General features: G+C 42.7%; 1 protein-coding gene, 1 long non-coding RNA gene and 7 other non-coding genes across 10 annotated transcripts; 1 reads left to right on the top strand and 8 right to left on the bottom strand.

Moving 5' to 3' along the window:
• The first annotated feature begins 2808 nt into the window (after nucleotides 1-2808).
• On the top strand, nucleotides 2809-8897 carry HEBP2 (heme binding protein 2). The gene is made up of 5 exons (XM_010204388.2): nucleotides 2809-2869; nucleotides 4963-5047; nucleotides 5370-5505; nucleotides 5773-5938; nucleotides 6482-8897. The coding sequence occupies exons 2-5, from the start codon at nucleotides 4973-4975 to the stop codon at nucleotides 6654-6656; spliced, it is 552 nt and encodes a 183-aa protein (XP_010202690.1). The 5' UTR covers nucleotides 2809-2869; nucleotides 4963-4972; the 3' UTR covers nucleotides 6657-8897.
• On the bottom strand, nucleotides 7642-14752 carry LOC133626240 (uncharacterized). 2 transcript variants are annotated; one of them, XR_009819378.1, is made up of 12 exons: nucleotides 14664-14752; nucleotides 12883-12928; nucleotides 12306-12343; nucleotides 12006-12051; nucleotides 11584-11615; nucleotides 11075-11164; nucleotides 10457-10482; nucleotides 9953-10002; nucleotides 9181-9228; nucleotides 8172-8851; nucleotides 7931-7974; nucleotides 7642-7763 (listed from the first exon to the last, which is right to left on the bottom strand). It is a non-coding gene; the product is annotated as an uncharacterized LOC133626240 (long non-coding RNA). The 2 variants fall into 2 exon arrangements; XR_009819377.1 differs by having other exon boundaries at nucleotides 8172-8202.
• Nucleotides 8045-8120, bottom strand: LOC133626321 (small nucleolar RNA SNORD47). Its single transcript, XR_009819409.1, has one exon. It is a non-coding gene; the product is annotated as a small nucleolar RNA SNORD47 (small nucleolar RNA).
• On the bottom strand, nucleotides 9296-9369 carry LOC133626315 (small nucleolar RNA SNORD79). Its single transcript, XR_009819403.1, has one exon. It is a non-coding gene; the product is annotated as a small nucleolar RNA SNORD79 (small nucleolar RNA).
• On the bottom strand, nucleotides 11441-11526 carry LOC133626325 (small nucleolar RNA snR60/Z15/Z230/Z193/J17). The gene has a single exon (XR_009819413.1). It is a non-coding gene; the product is annotated as a small nucleolar RNA snR60/Z15/Z230/Z193/J17 (small nucleolar RNA).
• Nucleotides 11698-11778, bottom strand: LOC133626324 (small nucleolar RNA snR60/Z15/Z230/Z193/J17). Its single transcript, XR_009819412.1, has one exon. It is a non-coding gene; the product is annotated as a small nucleolar RNA snR60/Z15/Z230/Z193/J17 (small nucleolar RNA).
• LOC133626314 (small nucleolar RNA SNORD24) lies at nucleotides 12121-12202 on the bottom strand. Its single transcript, XR_009819402.1, has one exon. It is a non-coding gene; the product is annotated as a small nucleolar RNA SNORD24 (small nucleolar RNA).
• On the bottom strand, nucleotides 12424-12490 carry LOC133626328 (small nucleolar RNA SNORD75). The gene has a single exon (XR_009819416.1). It is a non-coding gene; the product is annotated as a small nucleolar RNA SNORD75 (small nucleolar RNA).
• LOC133626323 (small nucleolar RNA SNORD74) lies at nucleotides 13245-13322 on the bottom strand. Its single transcript, XR_009819411.1, has one exon. It is a non-coding gene; the product is annotated as a small nucleolar RNA SNORD74 (small nucleolar RNA).
• Nucleotides 14753-14769: the final 17 nt, after the last annotated feature.

The raw sequence follows: 14769 nt of genomic DNA, 5'->3' as shown, positions 1-14769 counted from the left end.
ATCATCTGGTAAGTGTGTGTTTGCAAAAGAAATGCCATATATATGTGAAGAGCCTGAGTTCTTTTAAATCAAATACAAGGCAAACTGATGCTCTGACAGGCTTAGGCAGAAATGCAAAACTGCCTGGAGCATTTGGGTCAAGAGCACCTGTGAGTGGCCAGACTGTAGACACAGGCATCTCTCTGTCCCTCACACACAGTTTTTTTCATATTATGTTACAGACTTGTCAGTTACAAGAACATGACTCAAAGTTATAATTAACCAAACATTTTTTTCCCGGGCTCTCCAGTCCTGACACAATCAGGCCAGTGGAAATGACTCAGTCTGTGCTTGCCTCTAGGGATAAAGGCAACTTATAACACACTCACATGAATTTGACTGCAGCTATTGTAATATTATCACAGAGCAGATGTAAGCAGTTTTGTTTTACAGCATGTCGCTTAAAGTCTTGTCTGGGCTTGTTATAGATAGAGCCTATAGAGAGGAAAAAATGGAAATCACAAGCAGTTGTATCACAGGCTTCAGCTTTCAGCTGCTAGCCTGAAAACCAGGACTTAGTACAAGTTCATTATGGTGTTCCATGCAGAGGCATCTGCTGAAAACGGCAAAGTTAAGCTACAAAGCGCATGCTTTTACGTGCTTCTGCTCTCATCTCTGCTTCTTGAGCTTAAGGCAACAGTACAGAAAACACTGCTTTATCAGCTATTCTAGAAAATACCAGCCAAGTCCCAGACATACATATATAATATTAAACACAGGTGTCAAGCTACCTTTGAGACTAAATTACTCCCTATTTAATTAGTACATTTAGAGCTCCTCTGCAGGCAGCAACTCTTTGCCGAAGAGGTATATGGTATAAGAAGTATCAGCCTTTATTACCACTCAGTTTTGCTTTTCCCTATGCAATAGACAGGCAAACTAGCAGGATATGTTATGCTGTTGAACTTCCCTGATATATGTTCTGCAAACTACTGGGACCTCAAGGTGCTGTAACAGTTCTTTCACATTATTTCCCTGTGTAAAGGGTGAGGGGTACAGAGCTAGCATACTTGGATTTTCCCCTAAGAGGTACCAGTGAGACTGTGTCAGCATTCATCACAATCCCTTCCCCATCCCTCTAATTATAAACAGGTTGGGTATGTATATACTTTTGTACAGAACACATGTCCTCATGCCTGCACTACCACCCCTGCCAACTGTTGACATGTTCTCTCAATGTATATGTGAAAAACAAGAGTGCTGGAAAACAACCTCTGGGGAAAACACTGACGATTGTTCTCGAGCTGCTCCACCATGAACAGTTAGCTCTTTGTCGGGGACATCAGCTGGACACATACAAACTGACTGGGGATTTGTTCTGGGCCTCACTACTTCAGAAACAGAATGAGACTCCACAGTGGGCTTGTGTTTATCTACAGATTAATTGCCCCCCCTTCAAGGCAATACTGCTTTGTGTTTGTGGTTGGGGTAAATGTGTTGAGAATTGCCAAATGCTTGTGGCTGGGTATAGCTTTTACATGGCCTTCTCTGCTGTGGAGAAAATAATTACTGGTACACACTTGACAGGAACATTAGGGTGACAGAGTAATGTGACAGAGTAATGTAACAGCTAATCTTACACAAGCATGTGCCTTTGCATGCCTGTAGCTCCATGAAAGAGCACCTCCTGCTTCTCCAAACCCACCTCCTGATTCTCTTGTTTGACCCAAGAGGAACACAGTTATAATTGAGAGAAAGTTTGTTCCATAAAAGCACATAGCGTGCAGAGAACTGCTTCTGCATTTCAGGCCTCAGCATGTTCTGGTAAGCCACTCTTTACATCACCCCACTACTGCAGCTCTCAAGAGCTTTGTGGCTTCAGAGTGAATTTTGCAATTGCTGTTTGCCAAGGTTTGGTTTTCTTTTTTTATTCCCCCTTTCAAAATAGGAAAATATCATACAGCATCCTAATTAAATTCTCTATAAGCAAAGTGTTTTTTCCTGTTAAAAGTCATTCTCAGCTATGGATTTCCAATGCCCCAGAGGGCTTAGCTGAATTTGTCTGCAAGGAATTTGGACAAACCATGACAACTTAGCTGAATTTGTCTGCAAGGAATTTGGACAAACCATGACAAACATGGGAAGTGTTCCCAGAACTCGAACTGTGAAGTTTAATCTGCCCTATTGTGCTGGCACCTAAATATGTTTGGAGCTGCAGCTGGTTAAACACGGAGTCCAGCTTTACTATTTGTATTATGAGCAGGACAGAATTTCACAATAGCTTTGTATAACTTCTTTGTGCAGACATCCAAGGGCTAAGGGGGCTGATTAGTTTCAAATACCACTCAAACCAGATAGCCAGTATAGTACACTGACTGTCTTTCATAACGTGCCAGCAGAAATCTCATGAAGATGGCCTTAGTTTAGTTTCACCCCATTTCACCCCATGGGGCAAAAGGAACAACTGTCATTCTGTGCCATCACTCTCACATAATCTGAGTCTGGGGGCAATATTATTTAGGTGAAATTGTTTCTCCTGAGAGCACAAAACCTGCCACTGATTCTGACTCCACTTAAGTAGGCACAAAGCCACGCAAACCAGGGGAAGTTACACAAGGGTGCAAAACTGTTTATAGAGCCAGATCACACACTGGACCCAATGTTTTCTCGTGAGCAGTAGGTGGGGCTTTTGGCATTTGCGTGGGAGCTCTCCAGTGAGACCCTGAGGAGGAGAAGGCTACAACCTTCTGGTTTTCATAACAGCATCTCCCTCCAGCATGGGCGGGGTTTGGTGGAACTCAAATAAACACAGACACGCAGCATTGCTCGGGTCTGTGCAGCCTCAGCAGGAGAGACAGCAAAAGCCAGAGGGACAAGGATGCTCTGAACCGTAAGTGTGTCTTTCTCCACTTTCCTAAAACAATGAGCAGCTTGAGGAATGGCACATTCTGGCTGTATAACCTGCAAAGATGCCTGCTCTGCTTTCTGTCCCTGCAGCCCGTGTACTAACAGCTGTAGAAAAAGCCTAGATATCCATCGGCAATATTGATATAGACAGATGAAAATCTCAAAGCTAAGCTTTCCCATACAGCTAAAAATTAGAGGATTACTCTTTGTCTTCCTCCCCTAAAAAGCATTGTTTGATGTAATTCAGAAATATTTTGTACACAGTCACTGACAGTACTGGCCACAAGGTTTCGAAAGGCATGAGATATGGAACTAGCAGTTAAAAAAATGCATGTTGGGATGGGGCTGGAATAGGCAAGTACAGAGATAAGCCAGCTCATACAGCAGCTGCTACAACAGCATGTGTTGAACCAGAGAACACTTCTCTGCTTTCTAACATATCTAGGGAAGCACATGAAAAGGAGTAATGCATTGTGCCAAGTTGTTGCAAGGAGAAATAGTGAAGTGACAGCAAAGCAGCTTCTCCTTTGCCTTTGAAACGGTAATCAATAAAATAAATCACGGTAGGGAATTTCAGCATAGTTGCTTGCATTTGCTTCTAATAAAATGACTGAACTCCTGCTTTACTGTTATGCTTTGATGATTTGTAAATACTATTGGCAAAAATGTGTTAAGAGTACAAATGTCCAGCTTGGGAATTTGTAGCAGTCTCTGGTGACTAGTCCTTCTGCTAGACTGCTAAAGGTGGCGTATCTTCAGGTTGGGATGGGGAAGGGGACAGTGCCTGCGCTTCTAACTGCTCGCAACAGTCTCCTGCTACATGGCTCTCTGGTCCTCCCTTACTCTACAGTGACTACTGAAGGAGCTGCCAGAAAAAGCTCAACACGAGTGCTCTGTACCCTACTTAGGGATTCTAAATCAGTGCCAACAGAGTGGGCTTGTTTTTGTTTATAAAAGCTTTTCAGCCTCATAGATCCTAAAGAGAAAACCTCCCGTAGTCACCTCTAAACCAGGGCACAGAAGGGGAATTCATAGTATTCAACAGTACTCTGTATTTCCCAAGAAAATGGAAACAGGTAAGATGGTGGTCAGGCACCACAAGGCAGGTCTTGATTTCATAAAACGAACAATTCCCAGTGTTGTGTTTAAGATGACACACCTTGAAGACTTTACCACCAGCGGTGGGACATACTATGAATTGCATCAGTGCAACTTTAACAGTAACAGCCCATGGAAAAAAAAATCATGAATGACAAATTACAAAGCAGTGGCTTCTTCTTGGGTGCACCCAGTGCTCTGAGAAGACAATATACTATGATCTAAAAATCAAGACAATTTCTGAAGTAACTTTGCCTTTACAACGTGTAGCGCAAAGGACATTGTAATATAAACAGACTTTCTCAGGATGTAGGTTAGACACTACCATCTGCTGAGTACTGAGCAAAAAAAAAATCACAAATGAAGTCTCCTAAAATCTCAAGACTTTTAAGAAAATGTGATCATTTCAACAGTGATTTTTGGGTTCACTTGCTTTACTTTGGGACATGGAGAGGAAACTGAGTGTTTCTATGTTTTCAGCTTTTTCCAGCTATACAGCCATAAAACAGCAAATCTCATCTATCCCCAAGGCTCTGCACTAAAGGCCTTAAGGAAGGCATCAGCTACTGTAAGAGGACAAATAGAAATAAAGGCACAGCCAGTACCAGAGTACCCATGAATCACCATCAATACTTTTCCATCCAGGTGCACAGGGGGTCCTCAAGTCCCTTTACTTCCAGATTTCGACAGAACTGCCACATGCAAAATTGCAGCCTTCTTATTGTCAGACAGGAAGTGCCTTCACTTCATGGAGAAGCAAAGGCAGCATATCCTGGAAGATGAACAATCCCCACAGCAGCTTAGAGGCAGCTTCTTGGTCCTGGTTCTCTGTTAGTTCAGCTCTTATATATAAGCAGTAGGATCCAGGCCTTTCAGTCTCAAGGACAAGTGAAACATTAGGCAGGAAAGCCCTAGTCATTTGCCCCCTTTATACTGTACTGATTGAACAGAGGCCAATGAACTGTGTCTGCCTTTCAGCTCCGACAAGATGATCAAATCCTTCAAGCAAACATTTCTGTCCCTGGATCTGCAGTCCCCTCGGTGGAGCTCAGCAGAGACAATGGTAACTGCTATAGGTCAGGGGAACAGAGCCAAGGTGGCTTTGGGATTCTCACTCCCAGGAGCATGGAGGAGCTCAGAAGTTGCTAGAGACATCGTTCATACCTAACTGCTGAGGCAGAGAGGAGCTCAGCCTAAAGCAGAAGAGTATGGCCTTGGCAAATGAAGCATCAGTTTGATATTGGGGGTACACAGAGAGCGTGCAGCAAAGGGGTGGCCCAGTATTCTCATAATCACATTTTTATACCCATTTGGAAAAAGAAATAGCTGTTAATGTGTCATCTGTAATGGTTCCCATGGTTACAGCAATTTTTGCTACCTTTCAGGCCAAGGATTACGAGCTGCGTCAGTACGAGACAGCCAAGTGGGTCAGCACAGTCATTAGGGGAGAAACCCAGAAGGAGGCCATGCGCCAGGGCTTCTGGAAGCTCTTCCACTACATCCAAGGGAAAAACAACAAAGGTACAATGTGCTGCTTTTGAACTACCATTCTAATTGAAATATTCAACTCCACAAATAACAAACAGGAAATAAGCCAAGCAGTGCAAGACAGATGAGCTGTGGGACACAGCAGGTTCCCTTTCCTGGCCTAACACCCATGTGACACCATTAGGCTATTATCCCCAAGGCTGCTTTGGTTCCCACCTGAAGGATAAATCAGCATCACCCTTTACAGCAGCATTCAGGCACTCTCTTTGCATGCTGAAGACCCTTTTCTTTCCCTTCTAGAAATGAAGATTGATATGACTGTACCAGTGACATGCCTGATAAAATCCGACTGTGCAGACTTCAAGGTCTCTTTCTTTGTGCCCTTTGAGCATCAGGACTCTCCCCCCCAGCCCTCCGACTCAGATGTGTTCATTGAAGAGCGGAAGGCAGCAGCCATCTTTGTCCGGTGAGTAGCACCAGCACAGCTGAAAAGGGCTTCAGACTCATGACTACTTCCTCACAGACAATTTATAACTGTGGGTAAATCCTGCTGTTCAGAGGCTTGTTTGGCAGAGCCTGAGCATTTAAAAGTCTTCATTTCTCTTGGACACTTTCTGTACTACAGAACATCCACATGACATTCTTCCAGCTTCCTTTATTTAATAGTCCCAACCTCCCACAGAACCTGTGCAGCAGTTCTTTGCTACAGTGAAAGTACTTAAAAGCCACACTTGCCCTCTCTGCGGGTCTTAAAAATCACAGGCAACAATCTATGTAAGCTAATGCTCTCAGAATGGCAAGCAATCCATGAGTTTTAAATCCCACCTTTAAAATGGCACACACCAGCAGAATAAGCTGTCAGGGTGCGTATGGTTATTTTACCTAATAACTACAAATTGCATCAGAAGCACTCCAACACCATATGCGAGTCTGAGATAATCCTTTTGTGAAAACAAAAAGTAGGGCCTTAAACTCTATTAACACTCCTCCCCTTTTTCACTTCTACCAGGTCCTTCGGTGGATTTGCCTCCCCAGAGAAATATGCTGAAGAAGCTGAAGTCTTGGCCAGAACCTTAAGAAACAGTGGGCAATCATTCCATGAAGATTTCTTTTATACTGCAGGCTATGACAGTCCCTTCAAGCTCTTCAACAGGCACAACGAAGTGTGGTATTTTAAGAAGTAAAATGTGGAGGGGAATACTGAGAGGCTACTAATCAGCTCTGGATGGAAACAGATCACATTAATGGCTTTTGCTTTAGTGCAGAAGAAATTTAATTTGCACATGGGCACATGATCATGTCCAATTTGTTTTCTAGAGAATGAAATACTTTTCTGGCTAAAAATATTTGAGCCCTTTCTGCAATTTCTAACTTGAATTCAAGTAGATTGTACCAGCTGGAGTAGGAGAGATGACAAACCTATTACTGTTAATGAAGGGTTCTAGGGATCACCAATCATCTGAAAATATTCCTGCAGAACAGTTTGGATATCTAGTTATACTTCTCATTAGAAGTGCTACAGCAATAGCTCAAGTGTTACGGAGGAGTCCTTCACAGAGCCAATTTTTCCTACACTGATACCACTCCCAAGACAACAGAAATACAAAGGAAACTAGTTTTCCAGAGATGAAACAGACCATTAATGAGCTTAGAGTAGCAGCAACGCTTTAGCAGGCCCCAGCACCACAATATATAGCAACCTTTTTTAAAAACTAGTATTGCCAAAATCCCCCACCTCTCCACTCAACTGTTGTTTCTTCACGGAGGCCCGACACTGCCTTGCTCCAGACCAATGCCAGTGACCAGGTTAGACTGAGTCCAGTGCAAAAGGATTAACTGTGCAAACTGCATGCTTATTCTGTGCACATCTGCGCTTCAACACATAGTGCCAGACTTACTGGTGGCCTGCAATTTTAGGAGCAATTATACTAGTAGCAGTATTTAGATCTCACCTACAACACACTAATTACTACCTTAATCATATAGCTTTGTCCAAATCTTAATATCACTCAGGTCAAATGCAGTCTGTACACTCGCACTGACACCCAAGTTAAGACACTTGCAGGACTAGCATTTAAACTAGTTCAGACCCTGCTCTACATCAAGTATTTGAAGCCTAAAGCTGTTTTTCAGTAAGCTATTCCAGTCAGAAAGCAGTTCACAGCAACACATAGTTTACAAATTTTTATTAGTTCCAATCAGTACTTTACCAGTGTGGTAAAAAAACCCAACCCTTGGCTTTTTTAATGCTGTTCATGCCAAGTGGAACCCATTATTCTGCAATCCTCCACCTATTAAAACAGACATAAGAACGATTATAAGGCATCAGACCAACACAAGAAGCTTGCTGGGAACAATTCAGACCTTAGGTTTTCATCTCTGTTCAGTGAGAGAGTTCAAGCTAAGGTTATCATCATTTGTTCCGCCAAATAAACATCATTACTACAGCTGCACTCACCTTCTTGGTTTCTTCATGCAGTAGTTTCAAACTTGAGTCCTCACCTAAAGCAAGAAAAACCATCATTAACTTATGCAATAGCATAACTGCTAAAAAGCTCCACAGCAGCTTTGTAACCTCAGAGAAAAGTGGAACGGAAATGGTAATATCACAGTAATTCATTTGGCAGAATCAAATTTCATCAGTGGCTACAAATATTCCCACAAGTTTTTAACAGAAACCATCTGCTGTGTGGTCTTACCCATTGAGGCTGCAGACAGTACAATCCTTTCCTGAGAAAGAAAAAAAGGGGCTTCAGAATAATAAAACCACTGTATGCAAGTTTTATTACTTAGCTATGAAATTCTCTTTACCAAACTCAATTTTGCTTACAAGGAGGCTGCATTTCAGCTGGCAACTGACAAGGACTTCAGCTTCCAGTACCCAAACACAATACACACAGCTTGCTAATACTAACTGAACTGGAAATACAGAGTTACTAACATTGGGAGAATCTGGGGAAAAGCAAAAAGGTATTATTTGCTTTGTGATACTGTACCTCCCAACACAAAATTGTATTCTGCAAGTTTTGATACCTAAAACACAAGTCCCACAGAAATCATCCCAAAAAATTTGTTTTAATTTAAGAGTGAAAACCAGTCTGCTGGAGGAAACAAGTTTGTACAGCAATTATCTAGAACTTGGATCCTACATTTGCATAGAGCCAATGTAACTGCATGAGCAAAAGTTACCCAACAGTGACAGCCACAGCATATTGGGTTGGTGTTCTCCCGTTTTCTTCAAGAGTGTAGTCTTATGCACAGCCAGAAAGATTAGATAAGAGTTATATGAGTTATGTTTGCTGTTGATCATTCTGCTCTAGTAAATCAACACTGTACTGGCTATGTGGTTGTCACCGATTCGGCTCCTTTAGTATTCCCACTGTGCAAAGACATTCGGCAAGGAAAAAAAAACCTGTTTTCAGAACTAAAGTCACATTTTCTGTTCATACAAAGTTTACCATTGACTACAGTTCAGAAACTGAGTATCTACTCAGAAAGAGCCTTTCCTTTTTAAGTCAAATTCAGAACCACACAGAAGTGCATTCTTGCTTCAAGCACATCATCTTTATTCTCACAGTAGCCAAGAGTAGGAAAATGAATACACAATAAAGGCAAATTAGGCCTATTTTTTAGGACTAATTTTAGGCACTGCTATCTAGGCATTTAGCACAAAGACAATTATTAAACCTCCTGTACTCTATTGCTTACCTCAGATATGAGTCTTGTTTCTCACACAAACTCCCCACACGCTTTGCTCTGTAACAAGTGAAACTATTAACACACTCTCCTTGGCAGTGCTTCCAAGAATTAGTTTCAATGTGGGTACTGTTTCAGTGCAAGAGTCCTCCTCAGCCTCATTCAGAGAGATTCCCATTGCTTTAATCATCACAAACAGTACAGGCTTAGAGAAGCTTAATGTTTTGTTACTTCTGTTTTGCCTTAGAGGACCTGACCTGAGCACTTCAGACCTTACCCCAACCACATCTTCATTCACATCATGTAAAAGCTCACATTTAGCCACTGAGCCAAATCATGTACCATGTAACTTCAGCTGTTAAGATCAAGTGCTACTTCCTGCAAAGCCCAATCCTTAATTGAACCATCAGAAAGTTAAAATACCAAATAACCACACTGGCTTTGGTCAGCACAAGCTCTGCAGTGCCAGGTTACCATTTATTTTCTTATCAATTACAAACTTTGGTAGTCCAAGGCAGTTTCATATTTCAACTTGTCCATACAACTCCTTTGTTTGTTCATTGTTACAACCATCACTGTACATGGTAACAAATTATGAGATTCAGTCCCTAGCACCTTGCAGCCAGCAGGTTTCTGGTAACCTGTTATCTATTGGCAGAGGTAAGAAAAGCCTCAGTGAACCTCCTGCCACAGCTACGCTGCAATTCTAGAGGGCAGCATCTAGCAACTTACCCATCACTATCACATAGCTCTGACCAGTCACATGCATCTGCTGGAAGCTTACCTCTGATGGTAGCACCAACTGCAGAGCTTCACAGATGCAGGGCACCAGCCCTGGAAAAAAGCAAAGCATTAGGACAGAGCACAAGTGAGCACATGAGGATGAAACCTAGTCAGGTGCCTGACATCAGATAGAGCTAATTGCAGACCTCCATGATTGAAGTCAAGGTAGTCACATCTCATCACACAGGCAACTCATGGTCAGTCACTGATCAGCTATCTGCTTTAGGCTAGATTGCAAAGGGGAGGAGTGCAAATACACAAATTATGCTATCAGAGTCATGACATGAGCTCACAAACAGAGTGAAGTGTTTAGCACAAACAAGCCAGTCAAGGCTGTGCCTTATCCAGCAGTTCTCCCCTTAAGTATTCTCCTATTTTGGCCAAGATGCAAGCAGCAGCCAATACTGCCTCTTAGCACCTCCCCCCCAGTTATGTGCAGTTAAATACTTCACTTCTAGGCATATTACATAATGCTAATATTTGCAAAGTTAAAACAAGTACTTACATCACAATGAGAAACACTTTGGAAGCCTGCAAAGGAAGAGTTCCTATTAGACAGAGTCCAGCAGAAAGTTTTAGCACAAGAACAGTTCCAGTGACATACTGTATCAGCGTTTTGTCAAGTTTTATCCTCATGGGATCAGAGACCTGATTCAACATCATCTACAGTATGCTGCAACACTCCCATTGCATCACAAGATGGACTAAAGCTATCTCCCAGCACTCCTGAGACTACAATTCCTCAACTGTGGGAACTCCAGAAAGGAGCAAACCTCTAAATTGCAGAGTTCAGTGACATGAACTTTGTGTAAATATGCAAGCTGGCCTGAACCAGGAAAAGCATTTCAGAGCTCATTCACAGTTCACCATTCAAAGTACTTAGTCTCAACAGACATTCCAGAAATCTTCAACATCACAAAACAATTGTAATGCTTTTATTGTGAAGCATTTTTTTTTATTGGGAAGACCTGAAGGCACACTTAGGGTACTAGTATCTTAGCTTCAGATATTTCAGAAACTAAATGGATTCATTTGCAGACCCTTTTTGTTGCCAGAAGCAAACACCCAAGCTCAAATGCAGCACAAATGTAGCATCTATCAAAAAAAAAGGTTTTCCAGTTACCTTCAATTAGGAAGGCTTTGTCTTCAACATCAGTAGCAGGTGAAATACATTCTCACTCTGCAGGCAGAGCTCTCCTGTGTCCAGGGTAGCCTGCAAAACAACAAAGCACTTTTAAAACTTGTAGTAGTAACACCTGACCAACCAAGACTTTGTGTTCCTGAAATAGTGAATTTCATCTGCCGTATTCATAATGAATTTCACAGTATAGCCTACTCTATCCTATCCGTTCTACTGAATAAAAATTCAGTCTTTAGCCCATTTACTGATCCTCCAAGACAAATTTTTAAAACACATTCAAAGGGCAAAAGAAAGGAGCATTTCACCCTCAGCTTTCCCTATAACAAGGCTAACAGCTTAAGTTTCAGAAAGCTGCATCAGACAGGAGCGAAAGACAGTAACAGCATGATCACCATGGGTCATCTGCTGAACTATGCAGTCATCACGCACAACCTTCTCACCCATCAGAGATACAAGTTCATTTTTACATATGCAGACAATACAGTATTTACCTTGCACAGCTTATAGTTTCATCTTCCAGCACCTGCAACAAGAGATAAAAGAAAGTCAGACTCCCTCTGCCTTCACAGCCAAGCCTACAATTCCTCACAATCAATCACAAGAGACAGATACATCAGATAGGAGCGAAAGACAGAAGTGTTCGTCACAGGATATTCTGCTGAACTATGCCATCATCACTGTATCTGCTTTGGAAAAACACTACCAAGCTTTGAAAACCTCAAGTTCTCAAAGTAAAATATATATAAAGAAAGAAAAAACACTTTGTTTTTGGACTACTACAAAGTATTGATTGTTTGTGCATGTTAGTGAAAATGAATCCCAAAGCACTTTATTTTACACATCCCACCCTTCCCACTGCTGTGTTTTAGTAGCTCCGTGACAGAAACCCCTACACAGGCTACATATTTCTCACCAGGTAAGGTTTCTTCTGAAAGTCTTCTAAATGCACAATTTGAAACCTGTAAGAAAAAATGCTTATGAACAGTATATTCAGAAGGCAGAACACCAAGAAGAATTCTAACTTCTCGTGCCTCAGAGAAAAAACATGGTGGTAAAAGTGCTCATCACTCTCTTGGTCAAGAGTAGCAAATAAGTGTCATCATTGTGGCACTGGAGGGAAAATTTAGCTCAAGCAAAAAGGCTGACTACAAAAGACATTGCCTAGATGAACACTAAGCCTCATTTTACGTTGAATTTTGAATGTACTTTTTACCTTGAAGCAGCAGCAAGTTTCCATATTCAGTGGCAGACCTGGAATAGATACCAGAGTTTCAGACACTTGGAGAAATACAAAGGAAGTATCTCCAGCAGTGACATTAAGCACAGAAAAAAGCCTCAGCACAGAGTTTTCAGAAATCACTTCTGTCCACTACTCTTATACTGAAACCATCATAGGCTCTCTGCTTTAGTTAACATCAATCCTGACAGAACAGATTCTTTTTGAAACATGCATCACTTATTTTTCTTTAAACAACAAATTATTGCAGTGGATGGCAAAACAGTAGTAATAAAGGAAAAAAGAGATTTATGGTACTACTGCTGTCTGGTTACAGGATGACTAGTGGTTCAGAAACAACAGGAGCTTTACATCCACTTTCCAGTAAAAAGAAACCAGTGACTTTTCGCAATAAAAGAGTGAGAAGTGCCTGAAGAGTCACCACAGGCAATTACAAGATTACAAACACTGGTGCTCTCACTTCTTGATGCAAGTGAACCCCAGGCTAGTTGCTCTAAGTAGGCCTCCATATTGTTTCTCCATTTAAACTCCTTACTTTAGAAGCAACACTTACCTGTTTTGAAGTTGTAAGAGGGAAAGTGTAACTGATGCATCTTAAACTGAAAACAAGAAAGCATCTGTTAGTTTTTCTTATTCTAAGAACAAACACCTTTACAGATACTCTTGAAAATTCCAAGTAAAATAGAAATCGATACTCCTTAAGTTTTACCCTGATGCAATCTACTGCAGCCCTTTGAAAAGACAAGGCCACAGGTGCTTGCTAGCCTGTATCTTAAGGACAGAACTTTGAATTTTCTACAGCTTCCCTTATATAAGCACTGAGTCAGTCCTGCAACCATTAACTTAATCATGACTGCTCGGAAAGGCCCATATGGTGTTTCAGCCAATATCAGACACACACCTACACACTACTCCATGCCCAGCTCAGATATGTTGGCATTCATCACCCTTTCAGATGTCCCTACCAACATAGTTTTCATCATGTGCAGGCATGTGAATGTCCAAGCGAGCTATCAAACTACTTTGTTATCATGGGGCCTTTAAGGCTGTAGAAAGCTAACCCTGGACCCAGAGCACATCATACAGGTGCTACCATAATAATGGGTCATTTAAAGAATCTTTTAACATTTTGTTGTAAGTCTCAGAAGGCATCGGATGCATAGGGGAAGAGTTCTTCCTAGCATGCATGCCTTGTGTTTAATCAGCTAAACCTTCTATTACCCCATTACATACGTATGCATTGAATTTCCCAGATCTATTATACACATTTATTCTACTTTCTGGTAAGTATCATATCTATACAGTCAGTACAAGTGCACATTGAGCTGGTAAAGATCTCTTTCAGTGGTCCTTGATGGTTGTAGAAATCGCTGCTGGTATTTTCATGGTTGTCCTCTGGGTGAGCTTTTAGCCTTTATTCCTTATTTAGTAACCTTTTGCCCACTTGCAAAGTCTTGAGCTACTTCTTGTAGGTTGAGATACTCTTATCACCCATTGTTTGAAGTTTCAGGTTTTTTTATCTCAACAACCTCATTGTTTCAGGCATTTCACAACCAGCTGCACACACACCAGCCAACATTCAGCTTCATCTTTGCTATTAAAAAATAAAGTCTAAAACAAAATACCAAAAGCAAGGCTGTCTCTTCACTTGGTAACAAGCCTTTTGTGCAGGGGACAACCTCTCCTCTCCCCAACAAAAGGTCTCTTGCCTCTAGTCTGGAACCTACTTCCAAGCTTTAATTTAAGTGCAGAGTTGGAAAATAAACATTTGCATCTGCAGCGGGCACATGCCATCTGCGATTTTCCAGGAGCATTTCCCATGGAAGGAGGGCTTCCAGGCGAGACCCGCAAGGCACACATAATCTCTCTTCTCACGAGGCACCCCCCAGCCCTCCCTCAGCCCATCAGAGCCGACGCCAGGCCACTAGCTCAGCCTCTCTGCCGCGCTCTCACCAAGGCCGCAGTCCCGGCCTTCCCACGGCACTGCGGGATGACAGGCCTCAAGGCTAAAGCTTCACGGATCCGCCACCTCCACGAGGCCTGCGCTGGCCTCCCCTTCCTTCAGCCTGTGCGGAGGCTCCACGAGGCCCCTCTGCTACCTGAGCTCCTGGGGAAGCCACTACTATCTATCCCCCACGGCCGCCACGAGGCGGAGTCCCCTCAGGACACCTCAGCGGCCTAGGCTGCAAACTGGGCCTCGGCGACCCAATCCACCTCCATCCTTCCCCGCCAGGGCCCATCGGGGACTCATCCCCACCCGCAGCGCCTCCACACAGTGCCACGGAGCGGCGCGGGCCCACGCCGGGCGGGAACCGCCATCCCCACGCCACTCACCCGTAGGGCCGCAGTAGACGACCGCAACGCAGCACCACCACAGGCAGAAAGGCTGAGGACAGGCCTGCGCGCGCGTTATATAGCGACGGCGCCGGCGGCGCGAGCG

The sequence above is a fragment of the Colius striatus genome, chromosome 10, assembly GCF_028858725.1.
Source record: "Colius striatus isolate bColStr4 chromosome 10, bColStr4.1.hap1, whole genome shotgun sequence".
NCBI lineage: Eukaryota > Metazoa > Chordata > Aves > Coliiformes > Coliidae > Colius > Colius striatus.
The sequence above is the reverse complement of the archived record's forward strand: the minus strand, read 5'-3'. Positions and strand labels throughout refer to the sequence as shown.